Genomic DNA, 19,479 nt, shown 5'->3' with positions numbered 1-19,479 from the left:
TAAGGGGCTCCATCGAAGTTTTTTGTCTGAGGGCCCCATTGTTTGAAGTTACACCCCTGTATGGCATCCACTTTCTCCCTATGGAGAGGCACTGTGGTGAGGTGAAATTGGTACCATGTGTTGGAAGTCACCATGTCTTTCACAGGGAGTCCCAACAGGAATAGAGCACCTGCCATATATTTTTTTTACTAGGGACTTTGTGCAGGGGGCCACAGACTTCTATGGAACTGGAGATCCCAGCTAGGGATAGCCATTGACCTTTAGGTAAGCCTCAGAGATGCCAGCCAAAAAGGTCCCTTCTGTGTATGAAAGCCCTGACTTCTTTGTCTGTCTCATGAACTTTTTTTGTTTCATGTAATGGCAAATAGATAAAGTGTGTTCTATGCTTCTTTGGAAATATATATTTTCTAGATCGCTGTGTTTTTGTAGTAATCCTTCTAACCTCTCATTTCAGGATCCCAACCAGCTTATTCGTGCAAGTGCCCTGCGAGTTCTGTCCAGCATCCGTGTGCCAATCATCGTCCCCATAATGATGCTGGCTATAAAAGAGGCTTCCGCTGACTTGTCTCCTTATGTCCGGAAGACAGCAGCGCATGCCATCCAGAAGCTGTATAGGTAAGGAGGCTCCCTCCTCATACAGGGCTTGGGATGATGACTTTGTATATGTTTCATGGAAGTACAGCTACACGTGAAACAAAGAGCTGGTCAAAATATATTAGAGGTAGTCCCCGGTTAACGAACTAGATAGGGACTGTAGGTTTGTTCTTAACCTCAATCATTCTTAAAGGACAACTGAAGTGAGAAGAATATGAAGGCTGCCATATTTATTTCCTTTTAAACAATACCAGTTGCTTGGCAGCCTTGCTCATTTGTTAGAGACTCTGAAGCGAGTCTAAACTCATGTTTTTAACTTTTATTAATGTTCATCACTATAACCGCTGCTGAACCACCGCTATCCTGTGGCAAAAGGAGGGGTTTATACCTCCCAAATCCCCTCTGCAAAATCCACAACTTTCTTGTTCGTGGATTTTGCTGCCCATGGAGGCAGAGCTTAGGGCTGTAGCTGTGCCTCCATGCACGTCAATCTGCCTGCGGATCTCCGCCTCTGTCTCTCTCAGTGAAGGAAGATTGAAAGGGGCGGGGATTTATGCGCGAAGATGCAGAGCTACAGCCATAAGCTCTGCCTCAAGCAGGAAGCGCTTCCCAGATTTGGCAAAGGGGATTTGGGGGGTATATAAACCCCTTGTTTTGCCGCGATGATGCAGCGTTTTAGCTTCTAGCTATAGTGCTTAACATTATTAAAACTTAAAAACGTGAATTTAGACTCTCTTCAGAGTCTCTTTAAGCTGCAGTAATGTGGAATAACACCAAAAAACTTGCGAGCAGCTTGGGCAGTACGGTGGCGTAGTGGTTAGCTCTCTCACCTTGCAGCGCTGGGTCCCTGGTTCATATACCAGCCAGGGCCCTATCTGAACGGAGTTTGTATGTTCTCCCCATGTCTACATGGGTTTCCTCCAGGCACTCTGGTTTCCTCCTACATCCCAAAAACATACAGGTAAGGGAATTAGCTTCCCCTTAAATTGGCCCTAGACTACAATGCATACGCTACACAATACATACATAAATAAATGACTATGTTGGGGATATCTATGTGAAATCAACGAGGCTCCAGACTTTACCTTAACCTTCGTTTATAGCCCCCCTAAAACAATATATTCTCACAGTTGTTTACTTGTGACAAAACTGTTACTGCTGCAGTCTCTGCTTGGGTTTATGATAGAACTGTTACTGCTACAGTCTCTGCTTGGGTTTATGATAGAACTGTTACTGCTACAGTCTCTGCTTGGGTTTATGATAGAACTGTTACTGCTACAGTCTCTGCTTGGGTTTATGATAGAACTGTTACTGCTACAGTCTCTGCTTGGGTTTATGATAGAACTGTTACTGCTACAGTCTCTGCTTGGGTTTATGATAGAACTGTTATTGCAACAGTCTCTGCTTGGGTTTATGATAGAACTGTTACTGCACCAGTCTCTGCTTGGGTTTATGATAGAACTGTTACTGCAACAGTCTCTGCTTGGGTTTATGATAAAACGGTTACTGCACCAGTCTCTGCTTGGGTTTATGATAGAACTGTTACTGCAACAGTCTCTGCTTGGGTTTATGATAGAACTGTTACTGCAACAGTCTCTGCTTGGGTTTATGATAGAACTGTTACTGCAACAGTCTCTGCTTGGGTTTATGATAGAACTGTTACTGCTACAGTCTCTGCTTGAGTTTATGATAGAACTGTTACTGCACCAGTCTCTGCTTGGGTTTATGATAGAACTGTTACTGCAACAGTCTCTGCTTGGGTTTATGATAAAACGGTTACTGCACCAGTCTCTGCTTGGGTTTATGATAGAACTGTTACTGCAACAGTCTCTGCTTGGGTTTCTGTATTTGGTTATGATGGACCTGAACTCTGATTAACTGAAAGCAGCCAAGAGTGGCTCTACCTTGAAAACCCTGTAAATGCATCTTGCCTTTCATTCTAATTCTGGATCTTTATATTTCTAGCCTTGATCCAGATCAGAAGGACATGCTTATTGAGGTTATCGAAAAGCTTCTTAAAGATAAAAGCACAGTAAGTTCACAAATGCATTTTGCCGTATGTAATGTTGTTCAGTTCATTATGCTGTCTCTTCAGTTAAGTGCAATAGGTCTTTCACTGCAAGAAAGTAAACATTTTTGTTTTTTCTTAGAAGTAAGAAGAGTTCTATATGGCGTTCACATGTTTTATGTGACACAAGACACATTTGTATTGCGCTGAGCAGTCTTAAGTCGGATGATTTTAGATGGTAATTATTAGACAAAGGAGTCAGAGTTTTGGATTTGGAGTAATTTTGGGTACCTGGAGGCGGATGATTTTTGTACCGACTCCACAGCCCTGGGTGAATCTGTACCTAACACACTCTTACACCTTCGTCATTTGAGTGCTGCCTAACTTCTCTTGTGGAATTCTTATTTAGTTGTATTCATATTCATAGTAGATGTTTGTGCTCTGTGTGTCAGAGGCAGGGGATAGTATTGGAGTGGAAAGGAGGCTTTCTCCACAAATGGCATCCTTTATAGTCTGCGTCAAAATAGCCAACAAGTAGATGACCAATGAGCTTCTGTGGATATTCCTGTCACATCCAGTATTCACCCCAGACTTTTTTAATTGGCTGTAGAAAATGTTGTATTTATTTTATCAAAGCTCTTATTTTATCAACCTATCAGCTTCTTCGTTTTAAATTATATTACATAGATGCATGTTAGGAATTTGCTGATTGGTTGCGGAGATGGGAATAAAAATCTGTTCTTGACATTCTGCCCAGGTTATATTGTTGTTGGCTATGAAACTTCAGGACAGCCATCTTATTTATGAGATGCTCACTTCCTAAAATGTGCAGATTCCATGATTGTGTTGTTTATAGTCTGACAGTGTGACCGATTCCTTCATGCATTTTTCTCTGAGTGTCACTTGATTATGAATGTGTCACTGTCACACAGGAAGCATGTGATCTCGGACACTGAGAGTCCCTTTACCACAATTTAAATTCTTCATGGTCTTTGTTTTTGTGTTTGTTTTTCATCCTTACTGTGCAGTTTGTGATTTTGTCTTTCTGATGTCTGGCTGTAGATGAGTAGGGTGGTTCTGTAGCCTGTAGATCTAGGATTGCTCCCCCATAGTCACAGTTATCAGCAATTATATTGATGCTTAAATAGAACATTTTGAAGAACTAGTAAAGCAAAAGTCCAGACAGAAACAAAATCTAACAACTGCTAATGGGGCAAAAAAAAAAAAAAAAAGCGCCAGAATTTTCACACCAGTTATTAAAACGGCGTTTACTGCAGTGGTGGTGATATCTGTGCCTCAGGTGTGATAGTAAAGTCTGTACCTTAGGTGTGATGGTGATGTCTATGCCTTAAAGGGATACTGTAGGGGGGTCAGGGGAAAATGAGTTGAACTTACCCAGGGCTTTTAACGGTCCCCCGCAGACATCCTGTGTTGGCGCAGCCACTCACTGATGCTCTGGCCCCGCCTCCGGTTCACTTCTGGAATTTCAGACTTTAAAGTCTGAAAACCACTGCGCCTGCGTTGCCGTGTCCTCGATCCCGCTGATGTCATCAAGAGCGCACAGCGCAGGCCCAGTATGGTCTGTGTCTGCGCAGTACACTCCTGGTGACATCAGCGGGAGCGAGGACACGGGCGTGCAGGCGCAGTGGTTTTCTGACTTTAAAGTCAGAAATTCCAGAAGTGAACTGGAGGCGGGGCCGGAGCATTGGTGAGTGGCTGCACGGGCGCAGGATGTCTGCGGGGGACCATTAGAAGCCCTGGGTAAGTTCAGCTCATTTTCCCCCGACCCCCCTACAGTATCCCTTTAAGGCGAGTACACATGCCATACCGCCGCAAATGACGGGTCCGTCAGACCCTCCTGCAGGGCGGACTTTCAGCTGACCGTAGCACATGTGCACGCGCTGTCGGCATACTGATAGGGCTGTTTCTGAACGATGCGCTCAGCCTTATCAGTATGACGACAGCGCGTACACACATGCTACTGTCCGCTGAATGTCCGCCCAGTGGGAGTGTCTGTCGGACCTGTCGTTTGCGTTATGGCGTGTGTACGTGCCTTTAGGTGTGATAGCAGATTCTGTGCCTCAGGTGTGATAGTGATGCCTGTGCCTGAGGTGTGATAGTGATGTCTGTATCTCAGATGTGATAGTGATGCCTCTACCTCAGATGTGATGGTAATGTCTGTACCTCATATGTGATAGTGATGTCTGTAACTCAGGTGATCTAGTAGTGTCTGTACATCAGGTGTGATAGTGGTGTCTGTGCCTCAGGTGTGATGGTAATGTCTGTATCTCAGATGTGATAGTGATGCCTGTACCTCAGATGTGATAGTAATGTCTGTACCTCAGATGTGACAGCAGGTTCTGTGCCTCAGGCGTGATAGTGATGTCTGTACCTCAGGCGTGATAGTGATGTCTGTGCTTCAGATGTGATAGCAGCTTCTGTGCCTCAAATGTGATAGTAACATAAACACAGTAAGACAGCGCTAAAATTCATGTTAAAATCTGCCAATTAGAGGTGGTGCGCTAAAAAGTGAGTTGCGGGGGATTGGTTTGTACCGGCATGGGCACTGGGGAAAATCCGGTGGGGGGTATTGGGGCATGTGGTAGAAGCCCCAGGTAAGTTAAACTCACTTTTTTTTTTCAATACAGTATTCCTTTAAATAGAAAAAAAAAAGTTTATAATAAACATTCATTAAAATATCAACTTACTCATGAGTGCAAATTTGTAGAAAAGCCGCATTTTCTGCATTTGGTAATCTACCCCGCATAAACAATACAGCAGTACAAAAGTAGAGGTTCAGGAGTGCCAAGTAATGATGTGTTCTTTCTATAGGCCAGTAATCCAAAATGTAGTATTCCTTTTCTGTCAGTAGCATAACCAGTTTTCTTTGGTAGAGGGCTGCCAAGTGCTTCAGGCAGCAGTAGAGGTAACGTGAAAGTAGCCGTTTTTTTTAAAAGGCTGAATCTGAATTGTAGTATCATGCCAATTCATTTAAATGCAATTGGGCTAGGTAATGTTGAGGAAATAGAGCACACTTGTTCGAATCGCATGCATTTAAAGAAAAACATTTTTTTTTTGCAACATAATGCAAAATTGCACTTTCACTCAGCAATCTGTGAGGTTTTTTGTGCATTTTTTCCATTGTAAAGAAACCCCTCAAAACACAGCCTTTTGCTTTTTTGATGAGGTCACCGATGGTCAGAGAAAGGCATTGTCAGTAGCGATCACAAATTGGAGATATGCATGGGGAGAGATTTTGGTAAGAGGAGAGGAATGATGAGAGGTTGCAGACCATAGGGTCAGAGTTGGTTTCAGTATGGCTCACTTTTTCTTGTTTTCTTTTACTGTTATTTCTATTTCCTTCTTTGTGCTTTCTATTGTATTTAAGTATTGGCTAGTCACTTTTGCATAAGAAATGCATGTGTAGTATGTCCCTGCTGCGCTGGCCAGGAAGATGATTACGTGGATCAGTGCCGGAGAATGGAGGGAGACGCCACGGTACGGGAGGTGCGGTAAGCATCTGCACAACTCACCATACACACATTAGGCGCGTCCTTTTTAAAAAATAATTACATTTAAGGTATCCTTTAAAGTGTACCCGAGGCGACATGATGAGATAAACATGTGTATGTACAGTACTAAACATATTAATAACCAGAGTGTTTTACTTGTTTTATTTTGCTGCCTGAAATGGTTAATTTTTAAGGCTGGAAATGACCGCTTCTGTCTTGTCAGAACCTTGTCAGGAATATAGTAAACATCACTGATAAGCAAATTACTACCACAAAAGTTTTGTGGCAAAATACATTTTCTACATATTTCTGAGAGCAGATGGAGAGAGAAAGGGTCAATATAGTTAATGTATTTTCATTTAGGGACACTTAATAGACTGCAACTGAGCAGAGACAAAAAAAACATTCAATCTACTTTCTAAATGTTTAAATATAAAATAAAATCCTGGGATGTCTTAAAAAGTCATTTTTAGGAGTAGGAGGATAAATATAATTGTTTATCTCATCAGTTTATTTTCACCTCGGGTTCACTTTAATAAACACAATTCAAACATAGCTGGCAGTGGCGTGTAGCATTTGTAAAAAAAAATAAAAAAAATAAAAAGCTGTCTAGTCTAAGGGTTAACATTTGATGGACAAGAATTAAAAAAAAATGTTTTTACTTAACTGACCTCTTAGCAATCCCGCTAGTCTCTGATATGATCCAGGCAAGAATTTCATATTTTTGCAACGTAAGCACAGAAATAAAAAGAAGCAACTCCAGCCCAGGTTAACTGGTTCACTAGTTAGGCTATCCAGTGTTCTCTGTCTCCTAGTTTAATCAGCCGTGGCGCGTTCGCATGGGTAAACTTCACCCATCCAGGAAGTTGTGATGCTGTCCTCCGAACCTCAGGCAGGTAAAGTGCTGTTTTCATAAGTTATTGATTTAAGGACGACGAGAGGCTCCCCCTGTTATGAAAAAAATATCTGTTTGTGCAGCTGTTTTATTGTGATAGATCTATTATACCGCTATTAGAAGATTAATGACCGATCACTCTCATCTTCCATGTCTCCAGAAAATTGAAATAAGAAGGGGAATATCATTTGGGCTTTATGATTAGGGCAGGTAGGAGGGTCATTAATTTGCGGGGAAGGGAATCTTTGTAGTATAGGGCAGCACGCAGAGCGCCATCAATCACGCCATGATGCACTTCTTGTGATGACCCAGCACTTTGCCATTTTTTTCCCCCCACCTTAATTAGAATTCATGACAAAACAGATGCGAGGAAACGTCTTGTACCCCTCATATTTTTACAGAGAATTTATTGTTATTAGAGGATCCATTTGCTTAGTGTGATTTTTTTCATTACCGGCTTGTCAACCACCATAGATAATCCGGAGAAAATATGAACTCCTTAGATTGAGTGTCACTTTTGTTGATGGTTCATGTAGTTTACCTTGCCTAACCGCTAATGGCTCAAGTTCATAGCAACCGCACAGAAGCGCCTGGCAACTGCCGCAAGACAAATGAACCGTGTTTATTGCTTTAATATAAAAAATACATAAATGGAAGACTGCATTTGAATCTGATGAGCTCATTGCTAGTTTTGCCGCTGTGATTTATTCATACCGCCGCCCTCCTCCCGAGCCAAATGCTATTATTGACACGGCGGGATGGAAATTAACGGGCGGACTTTTAGAAAGCAATATTTTTTGCTTTTAAGTTACCTGTGAATCATTTTGTTTTAATTCTGAGCACTTTTATGCAGTACTGAACATTTAATAAACTGGAATGATCATATGCTTCTTCCAGATAGGAGTATTGGTTTTACACCGAGGTGTGGAAGCTTGTAAGATACGTGACAGATCACTTATGTTGTGGGCGGCCTTGTTTATCGGTTTTGAAAACCTTAAAGGAGAACTCCCCGATTTGAATGCGTTTTTTCCCCTTTTGCTTATAATAGGCTGTGAAAATTTTGCTGAAACGCTTCTTTATTGAGCATGCTGTTGAGATGAAGGGTTTGGCACAGTCGCAGGTTAAAATTATTTTAAAACAGTGAAAATTACTTTAACAATAAACTTAAGAGAATGTGTTGTATCTAAATAGAACATTAGTTGCAAAGAAAAGTCTTTTTTAGTTATATAGCTTTATTTATAACGTTGAATCAGACTGTCAGTTGCAGTTTAAAATCCACACTCCTTTTAAGCTGTAGCAGAACTGATGAACCTTTGAACTTTCCTGCAGTGAAATCTCAAGCCGTGTATCACTGTTTCATGGCTCTTTAAACTTTTATTTAAGAAAAGGGGACTGACTTGGACCAACTCAGAGAACCGCTTTAGCATAGATAACAACTCAAGTTATGTAACTCTTACTGTACTGGAAACCAGAAAGGGACTTCACATAATCTCTTAGTATGGATAGTATTACGGGTATATGTATATCTCCTCATGTCACATGTCACTTCAGATTCCCTTTAAAGAGGTGAATCTAGAGATGTGGTTCTGACTTGTTCTACCCAGAGGCTATGGAAGGGTCAGAGAGCAGGGGACATGACAGTTATAAAGCAATTTGTGGACCACACATTTAGATAAAATTCTGAAAGTAATGGTTGGTTTGATCTCAGCCTAGTGACACAGAAAGGCTTACGGTTTAATCTTTGAGATTGGAATGATGTTTTAAAGCAGTGTTGGTGATATTTCCAAACCAGCTGATATCTATTGTAGAGTGCTGTACTCTGCAACATTAGGAGGAAATTAAACTCTTAGTTCGGTTATGATAGGGTACTTCTACTTCAAAATATTCAATGTGACAGGTATATATAATAATCACATTAACTGGGGTTCCTCTTTAAATGATGCTTTGAATCAGGATGATACCATTTATTGGCTTACTAACAGGTAAAAAAGGTAAGCTTTCGGCTAATAAGCCTTCCTCAGACGTTCCAGTATACTGACAAGATGTTAAAACTCACATCTTACCGTATATGCACTGGACTTTCAGAGGAGAAGGGGGGGGGGGGGGGGGGTCTCACATGGATGCTAGCTAATTTATGTCAAGTAGATGAGTAGTTAACCACGCTACAATTCGCCCTACCTCTCAATCCCGCTGTCTGGGTGTCACCCTGGACTCTGCACTCTTCTTCACTCCCCACATCCAAAACCTCACAAATTCCTGTAACTTCCACCTTCATAACATCTGCAAGATCCACCCTTTCCTGACCTCTGCCACCACCAAACTCCTCATCCATGCCCTCATAATTTCCCACCTTAACTACTGCAATGCCCTTCTGTCTGGTCTCCCTATGACCCGAATCGCCCCGCTGCAGTCCATCATGAATGCGGCAGCCACAATTATCCACTCCTCCCATAGCTCCACCACAGCAGCTCCCCTCCATCAATCCCTCCACTGGCTTCCTATCCAGTCCAGAATCAGATTCACGATACTGTGTTTGACCTACAAATCTGTCCACAAAACCTGTCCAACCGACATTTCTGATCTTACTGAGAAGAGGTACACACCTAGCTGCTCACTCCTCTCCTCCAATGAACTTTGCCTGACCGCCCCCCGCATCACCCAGTCCCATGCACGCCTCCTGGACTTCTCAAGAGCTGCTCCAACACTATGGAACTCCCTACCTCCACCCATTAGGGCAGCCCTCTTCTTCAACATCTTCAAGAAGGCCCCTTTAAAACTCACCGTTTCACTCTGACCTACCACCCCTCACAAGTGCTCTAAACCCGCTGCTGAACTCTGGTCCCCTACCTTTCCCTCTAGATTGTAAGCCTATGGGCAGGGTCCTCCTCATTTTGTGTCCTTCTTGATCATGCATCTCCATTACTGTGCACCCATGCTATGCATTTGAGTGAACTAATCTCCATGCTCCCATCCAGCGACTAAGCATTACCTTATGCTCATACTATGCTGTGTGATCTGGTTTTCTTGTATTCCTGTATTGTCATATTGCTGTATGTCACCCCTAAATATTGTCTGTAGCCTAAACTAATGTCCAGCGCTGCGTAATATGTTTGCGCTTTATAAATACAATAAATAACTAAAATAAATAAATAAGACCATTTGTTTTCTTAAACATCACAGACTCTGGATGATGGGGAGACATTGTAAAACCAGAGTTTTAAACATAACTTAGTCCATACACTATTTGTTAAAAGCTAAAAAAAAGAATTGTGCCATTTAAAACCCATCTAAGGCCTTGTTTCCATCTGTCCGCTTTTTATCAGCACATCAATGTTACAGATTGATACATGTTGCTGAAAAGCGGACAGAAGCGCATAGATGGAAACGAGGCCTTACCAACACTAGAAATACAACCAATTGTGGCTTGAAAAAAATCTTATCACACAAAATAAAAAAACAAGAAGAATTGTGGTATTTAAAGAGACTCTAAAGTCTCATTAAAATCAAGTTTTTATGTAAAAAATGTCTAACATTATTGCCCTAACTAAAACGCCACATCCCCGCGGCTGAAATCTAACGAAATCCCCCCCTAACTCCCCGTAGCAAAATCCACGACTTTCTTGGTCATGGATTTTCGTGCCCTATGCGCTTCCGTGAGAGGCAGAGCTTTCAGCTGCAGCTCTGCCTCTACACATGTCTATCAGCCCGGATCACCGCCTCTCCACCGCCCCTCTCAGTGAAGGAAGACTGAGAGGGGCAGGCGGAGATACACACTGATAGACGCGTGTAGAGGCAGAGCTGCCGCTGAGAGCTCTGCCTCTCATGGAAGCGCTCCCCGCAGTGTGCCCCGTGGAGTTTGGGGGGATTTAGCTAGGTTTCCGGCGTGGGGAATGCCGCGTTTTAGTTAGGGCAATAATGTTAGACATTTTTAACATAAAAACTTGATTTTAATGAGACTTCAGAGTCTCTTTAAAACCCATTGTTCCAGCACAAGAAATTAGAATCCTTGTTTAAACCTTCGTCTACAGTTTTGAACCATTGTGTAAATTTTGTCTCTTTTGTTAGTCTTTCTTTATGCAATTTGAAGCCACCCATTCATACAGTGACCAGAAGATTACTTAAACTGTGTCCACGTAATCAGAAATGTGTGGGCAGTGGGAGATCCGTATATTTATTAGGGCTAATTCACACTACAAGAGCTTTTCTAAGAGCTGTGTGATTGATTTTAAAAGCTCTTGATAATGTTATCCTGTGTGTGTGTTCTCACTGGAGCGATGTGATTTTGTAAAAATCCTACATAATAGCATGGCAATAACCAGAGATTACTAATGCTTAAAAAGCTCTTATAGTGTGAATCAGCCCTAATTGCGTTTCTTTTTTTTTTTTTTTTTTGTTCCTCTTAATACTGAACTGGTTCATATGCTCACATAGAGTTTAAATGGTAAAATGGAACAATAGCAGGTTTAATTAAACTTAGTTAAGTACTGTTGGACATTTAACCTCCCTGGCAGTCTATTAAAACCGCCAGGGGGCAGTGCAGCACTTAACATTTTTTTTCTTTTCTAATCATCTAGCTAGCCCAGCGCTAGCTACATTATAGCCACTGTGCAGCGGCATTCCCCTACCCCCTCCAATCGCCTCCGGCGATCAGCGCAAACAGGAAATCCCATTCAGAACGGGATTTCCTGTTTGGCTTCCCCCGTCGCCATGGCGATGATCGTCATCGACGTCGTGATAGGCCAGGCTGCGCAAGGGGTCGGGGGGCGGCGATTAGCTGCGAATCTGTGCGGAGCGGCGGCGTTCGGGAAGTACATGCAGCTAGCAAAGTTCTAGCTGCGTGTACCAAAAAACAATTATGCAAATCGGCCCAGCAGAGCCTGAGAAATCCTCCTGTGCGGGCTTACCATCAGGGAGGTTAATAATGTGCTCCTGCATGTTTGATAAGGGTTAAAGGATACCCGAAGTGGCATGTGACATGAGATAGACATGAGTATGTACAGTGCCTAGCACACAAATAACTATGCTGTGTTCCTTTTTTTTTCTCTGCCTGAAAGAGTTAAATTACAGGTATGTAAGTGGCTGACTCAGTCCTGACTCAGACAGGAAGTGACTATATTGTGACCCTCACTGATGAGAAATTCCAACTATAAAACACTTTCCTAGCCGAAAATGGCTTCTGAGAGCAAGAAAGAGAGTGAGGGTCACACTGTCTGAGTCAGGACTGAGTTAGCCACTTACATACCTGATATTTAACTCTTTCAGGCAGAGAAACAAAAAAGGAACACAGCATAGTTATGTGTGCTAGGCACTGTACATACCCATGTCTATCTCATGTCACATGTCACTTCGGGTAGCCTTTAACATTGAAAGAAACACTTTGTTGAGTGGCTGAAAAAGTCAAATCAGCACAATGAACTTTGACATTAGGAATTAAGTAAATGTGTTTCCTTGTTTAATCAGCACTAATGTTTTTGCAAAAAAATAAATAACTGGATTAAATAATCCCTGTGACTGCGATGTCTCTGTTTAAGCCATAAAAGCCTCCTGTTTATTGCAGCTTTATGATAGCCCTGTTATATATTTTTATGAATATTCTTGTTAGAACCTTATGTACTAAGCCAGTGCTTTGCTGTTGCTGCTTCTGTTAATTTGTAGTGTCTCAGTATAAGCAGAGCAGCATATGCCAGCGAGAATAGCTTCAGCTGATTGAGAAATACCAACGTGAAATAGATTTTTGTTTGTGCAAATTGCATCACTAGGAAATAGCTGAGCACTTTATTATATCCAAAATGAATGGAAAAAAAAATTAGACGTCAGAGTCTAAATTTGTTGGATGAGAGCAGAATTGTTTCTTCCACTTACAGAGACAAGAAGAGAATTTACATTTAATCTAGAAGCAGGCGCTCGCTGATAGAAATGGCTTTTTTGCCCACTTGACTTTTTGTTGTTGCTGCGTATGTTTCCTTAATGTTGTGTTTGGATCTAAGGTTCCTTTTATAGAATAACACCATTTCGCAGCCTATTGCCCAGTATTGATATTTATGTGCATGGTAACGTATAGGTAACCAGTGTACAATGTGGGTTTTAGATTCTATTTGGCTGCACAAATTTGGGATTATTAGACCTTTATATACTACAGTTTCTCAAGGAAGTGAGTACCCCTCTCAAATGTTTGTGAATATTTTATTATGGGGCTGCGCTATTGGGCTCCCGTTTTTTTTGTCTTTTGTTGTTGTCTTTTTCTCTAGGGTGCTGAGGCAACCCTACTACTCTACTAATTAAAACTACCGTATATTCTAGCGTATAAGACGACTTTTTAACCCCTAAAAATCTTCTACTAAGTGGGGGATCGTTTTATATGCTGGGTGTCAGGCGCGGGGTGTCAGTATTTGTGCCAGGTAGAGCTTTAATTTACGTACCGAGTGCAGCAGCCTTGGCGGAAAGGTTCTCTCGTGTCCTGAGTGTTCTCTCGTGTCTTGGTTTTGGGTCACCTGACTGGTGACCAGTGTGTAGGAGGAGGAACACTGAATGAATTGTGGAGCGCACATGTCACCAGTCAGGTGACCTGGAACCAGGAAGCTGCACCTGATACCCACGTGAGTGGCTGCTCGCAAGATGCTATTGAGATTGCAGTGTTGAATTGAAACAGATTTTTCAAGCACAGGGGACACGGACATGGATGCAGGGGGACAGTGGAGGACATAGGGGGACCCAGGACACGAGAGGACCTTACCGCCAAGGCTGCTGCACCTGGTACGTAATTTAAAGCTCTGCCTGGCACAAATACTGACACCCAGTTGTGAAAAAGCACAGCCCGATCTCTTTTCCCTCCCCTGGATGACTGCAGCACCCAGTAATGCCAGTACTATGTTCTGGCCCACCAGAGGGTGGGCCAGGAGGATGGAGGAGCATGTTTTGAAGAGGGGTAGTCTTATAAGCGTATATCCCAAACTCTATATTTTAAGTGGAAAAGTTGGGGGGGTCGTCTTATACGCCGGAATATCTGGTAAGCTGAGTTCCTTTTTTTACTCACTCTACTGGTTAAGAATCCAAGGCTGTAAACCACTGTTTCTCTGCAGCTGAGCTGGAGTATAAAGCAGGACATGCATTAATTTTTGGTTTCACTGATAACTGTTTAGGGTTGTAAAACTGTATTGCTGGGGAAAGCACATCTGAAGGTAGGGGACAGTAATTGAATGATTCTGTATGGGAGCTGGATAATATTAAGGCACAGTGGTACATTGCAGCATAACTGCTGCTTACAGCTTGCCGCTCTGCAATGCACCAGATACGTGTGCGGGAGGTGCGTTGTGGTATAATGGTGTTTGGCATCGTAATGTGCACGTTAACATTGGCTGTGAAACATACTTTTCATTGACTGTATGCTTCACTGTATGCTATGCGAGGATAATGGTGGATGCCGCTTTCCTGATTTGTTGTGTTCCGTTCCTGCTGTTACAGGGAATGCAACGCCCAATGTGACTGTAGCCTAAAACACTGCCATCGTGTACCCTAGATTTTATGGTTTATATTAATGTAGTGAAAAAAAATTACTCAGTCCTAAGAAGTATCCACAAAACCCTTTATATGCTGTTTGGGTTGCTGCTTCTGTGGTGGAGTAGTGGTTATCCCTCTGGCCTTGCAGCGCTGGGTCCCTGGCTCCAATCCCAGCCAGTGCACTATCTGCACAGAGTTTGTATGTTCTCCCCGTGTCTGTATGGGTTTCCTCTGGGCACTCAGATTTCCTCCCTCATCCCACAGATAACACAGATTCCCCCTAAGTTGTCCCTAGATTGCGAAACAAACACTACATGAAACATACATAGACACATGACTATGGTAGAGATTAGGTTGTGAGCTCCTCTGAGGGACAGTTAATTGACATGACAATGGCCTCAATTCACTAAGCATTACCGCATTCAGTTATCGTGTAAACAGCTGATTTTACCTACTCCAATTCTAATTCACTAAACCTAATACCGCACAGAAAATTGGAATTACTGACAAGTGAGGTAAATTACTAGGTCGTGCGGTAAATACCCCAGGTAATGTCAAGAAATTGCATTTCACAAAGATTTACGCATTCGGAAAATCGGGCAAAAGTGTTTGGTATTTTTTTCCAGCTCTGACCAGCCGATAACTCTCTTTATTGACAGACAGCCAATAGGGAAAGCCAGGCAGCCAATAGGGAAAACCACCAGGCCTATTTCTTATCCTGATTTGGTGCGACACCCTAGAAGGTGGGGCTTCACTAAAACAGAGCAGTAGAAAGAGACTGCTTTTCTGCATTACTTTAGATGTGAAAATCTGTATACTGTTATACAGAAGAACTCCCCCTGGTGGCTGCAGCGCATTTAAAGGAATGTCGGGAATGCACTGGACAGAAATCCCCGACTCATACACACAGCTTCCTGCCTCAGCGCTGACCTGCTCCACAGCTGCTAAGTGAGATTACCAAGCATGGCTTAGGGAATTGAAGCATGTTTGGTCAGTAAATTACCGAACTTCTAACTCCTACGAAAAATCTTCAGTGAATTTGGGGATAAAAAGTGTAAAATACCGAATGCCATATTTTACCGAACTGCCTTTAGTGAATTGAGGCCAATATGTACAGCGCTGCAGAAGAGGTCGGCGCTATGTAAATACTAAATAATACATATATATTTATGCACTCTGAATACTTGACGAGCACCATACAACCCAGCATAGCATCCCTCCTACATCTCAGACTGGTTTGAATTTATTTTTCTTTTATTTCTGTTTCTAAAGATGATATAAATGAGCACCTGTCCACAGAACCATCTCCTGAGCTGCTGCAAATAGTTCCACAGAGAAAGGTCACCACGCCTTAGCCCTGTACAGCAGATTCTATAGGTAGCATGGTTGCTGTATTATTTCCATGCGGTGCGTTTTATTGCTTTGTGAGAGGAAGGCTCATATGGTGCAGCATAGATATCAGCTGATCCGTCTCGCCATCAGGTTCTCTCATTTGCTGCTCTTTTCATAGCACAGTGAAGGAGGCTGCTGTCTGTGACAGTATATTGAAGGTATTCATATTTCAGACAAGAAAATATAAAATATTTTTAGGCTAGGTTAAATGAAATGCTGACGTTTCCCCATCAGCAGGAGAATGATGGGTAAAAGCGAGACAAAAAACATTCTGACAGCATTAAGTTTGAAGCTCGTTCTCGATCAGTATCGTGTCTGGCGGATGCAGCATGCAATGTCACATGGCCTAGTTTTTGGCCATTCTGTCAAGCAAAATGGTGATCGCTCATTCTGGGGAAAATGGATGTCATAGTCCAATGTGTGGTAACATCAGTACTACCTCATCACAAATATGTTCTAAATGAATGAGTTATTCCAATCAGCAAAAAATACCATTGAAGGACACCTGATCTGAGACGGATATTGAGGCATTCATATTTATTTCCTTTTATACAATACCAGTTGCTTGGCTGTCCTGCTGGTCTCTTCTGCTACAGTAGTGTCTGAAACAAGCATGTGGCTGATCCAGTCAGAAACAATTGATCTGCTGCATGCTTAAAGTATTATGCTTGGAACACAGTGCGTTCCCGCACTCGATGCGCCGCTCGATTCGCGTCGACTCGATTATTTCCGAGCGCTTTTCGATGATAGGTCGATTCTCCTGCAAAGTATGCCAAATCGTCCTAACGATCCATCGAAACGGGAATCGGACATGCCGGAAATAATCGAGCGGCCGGGAATCGAGCAGGGAATAGAGTACGAGAACGCACCGTGTATCCAGCATTACAGGCAGAGCATCAGCAGGATAACCAGGCAACTGCTATTGTTTAAAAGGAAATAAATATGATATCCTCCATATCACTCTCAGTTCAGGCGTACTTAACAATTAAGCTAGCTGATGGTGGTTCTCCAAACATGGGCTGTCATTTTTTTTTATCTTCTCATGAAAGAAACCCGGCTAAAGCTACATACATAAAATGTAGTCACCTGACATGATATAAGCTTTGATATGAGCCACATTCACACATGCTATTTGTCTGTAGAGAGACAGGAGGAAGTGTTAGCGACGGCCCACTGCAGTTGGTGCAGAAATAACAGAGGTCCAGCAAAGGTGATCCTTACAGCTGGATATCCTCAGGGACTAAGGAGAAAAGTGTATGTAGAACACATAGATACCACAGTGCATCAAAAATAAGCAGGGCTGGGGAGTCAGAGTTGCAGTCTAAGTCGAGGAGTCAGAGCAATTTTGGGTACCTGGAGTTGGTGGTTTCATAAACTGAGGAGTTCGGAGTCGGATGATTTTTGTACCAAATCCACAGCCCAGGTAAGTATTAGACTAAGGAGTCGGAGTCGAGGAGTCGGAGCCATTTTGGGTACCTGGAGTCTGTGGTTTCATAAACATAGGAGTTGGATGATTTTTGAACCGGCCCCACAGCCCTGGTCTTGGTGACACTAAAGTGTATGGGCAGGTTCTAACATTACAGTAAGGAACATAATTATTTGAGCCCCCTGTGACTTTGCAAGTTCTCCCACTTAAAAATCATGGAGGGGTCGAAAATTCACATTGTAGGTGCATTCCCACAGTGAGAGACAGCATTTAAAATGTATGTAGAGCACATTGATACCACAGCGCATCAAAAATAAGCAGGGCTGTGGAGTCGGAGTTGCAGTCTAAGTGGAGGAGTTGGAGCAGTTTTAGGTACCTGGAGTCAGAGTTTGAGTCGGTGGTTTCATAAACTGAGGAATCTGAGTTGGGAGTCAGTCGGATGGTTTTTGTACCAAATCCACTGCACTGGTAAGTATACTGGTGGCCATACATGGTACAATAAAAACGTTTGATTAGCTCATTTATTCGATCTAAATGGTCGAATCGAATGAAAGTCGAAAATTATTTTTTTTTCGATAAAGAAATTTGAACGATTATCCCGTTTTTTCGATAAAAATCAGATCAGACATGCTGGAAAAATCTTTATATTCGATCTAATGGAATAATCGAATTAAGTTATCTAATCAAAAAAATGACATTGCACCATGTATGGCCACCTTTAGACTAAGAGTCGGAGCTGTTTTGGGTACCTGGAGTTGGAGTCTGAGTCGGTGGTTTCATAAACAGAGTCTGAGTCGGATGATTTTTGTACCGACTTCACAGCCCTGAAAATAAGGTGGATGGTAATAATCAAGTCTGGGGATTAAATATCCCACCTCTACTGCCAGGAGAAACTCCTTCTGTGATAGCTGCTCTATATTCTGTGCACATATCTTGGATCGCTGATAATTTTACTAAATTTGCTTAAAGGGAACCAGAGACGAAGGCTAGTTAAAAAATGAAAAAAAGATGTCATACATACCTGGGGCTTCCTCCAGCCCCGTAAGCCTGGACTGCTCCCACACCACCGTCCTCCGCTGCCTCTATCTGCCGGTACCGGGTCCCATCACTTCCGCCTGACGGGACCAGTTGTACGCATGCACAGGTGCTCCCTCCGGCTTTGTACGCATGCGCCTGCGCAGTACGAAGGGAGCGCACTGTGCTTGCGTCGACTGTCCAAAATTACAGGACCCGGTACCGGCGGACAGAGGCAGCGGAGGACAGCGGCGTGGGAGCGATCCAGGCTTATGGGGCTGGAGGAAGCCCCAGGTATGTATAAATTTAGTATCATCTCGTCTCTCGGTCTCTTTAAGCTGATTTCACTGGACCAGCTGTATCAAATATGAAAAATTATGTGAGCATCACTTTAAAGTATTATATAACTTTTGTTGTACAGTAAGATACATGGTACAATTTTTCATTTTTTTCGATTAGATAATTTAGTTCGATTATTCCGTTAGATCGAATATAAAGATTTTTCCAGCATGTCCGATCTAATTTTTGTCGAAAAAAACGGGATAATCGTTTGAATTTCTTGATCGAAAAAAGAAATATTTTCAACTTTCATTCGATCATTTAGATCGAATAAACGGGATAATCAAACGTTTTTATTGTACCATGTATGGCCACCATAAAGGTTTAACAGTACAATATTTTCCTCAAATGCGATCATTGGATCAGATTTGAGGAATCGTGAGTAATCGGAAGTTAATTATCAGTTGTTCCCGTTATATGATCGTATAATACAATATTCCAAAATTCTGTATTCCAATCGACCTTAGAATCGTTTCATGTTGATTTTCTCCACACACTGCGTGGTCTTCTGTACAATCTGATCGAATGATCACATCTGAGGAAAATATTGTAATGTTAATGGGCACCTTAAAGGATAATTGTTATGTGAGGGATATGGAGTTTGCCATATTTATTTCTTTGCTCATCCTCTGCCTCTAATACTTTTATCCATAGACCCTGAACAAGCATGCCGCAGATCAGGTGTTTCTGATATTGTCAGATCTGACAAGACTATCTGCATGTTAGTTTCTGGTCTGATTCAGACACTACTGCAGCCGAATAGACCAGCAGGGCTGCCAAGCAGCTGGTATTGTTTATAAGG

At 42.4% G+C, this 19,479-nt stretch overlaps 1 protein-coding gene across 2 annotated transcripts in view; it reads left to right on the top strand.

Annotated features, from left to right (window-relative positions):
• Nucleotides 1-19,479, top strand: part of AP3B1 (adaptor related protein complex 3 subunit beta 1) — a 348,388-nt gene that overhangs the window by 82,408 nt on the left and 246,501 nt on the right. For both annotated transcript variants that reach the window (XM_068249086.1, XM_068249076.1), the window contains exons 5-6: nt 455-615; nt 2,560-2,626. In XM_068249086.1, coding sequence (XP_068105187.1) covers nt 455-615; nt 2,560-2,626 — 228 coding nt within the window. The remainder of the gene's footprint in view (nt 1-454; nt 616-2,559; nt 2,627-19,479) is intronic.

Source organism: Hyperolius riggenbachi, chromosome 1 (assembly GCF_040937935.1).
Source record: "Hyperolius riggenbachi isolate aHypRig1 chromosome 1, aHypRig1.pri, whole genome shotgun sequence".
NCBI lineage: Eukaryota > Metazoa > Chordata > Amphibia > Anura > Hyperoliidae > Hyperolius > Hyperolius riggenbachi.
Note: the sequence above shows the minus strand (reverse complement) of the source record. Positions and strands in the feature narration are given on the sequence as shown.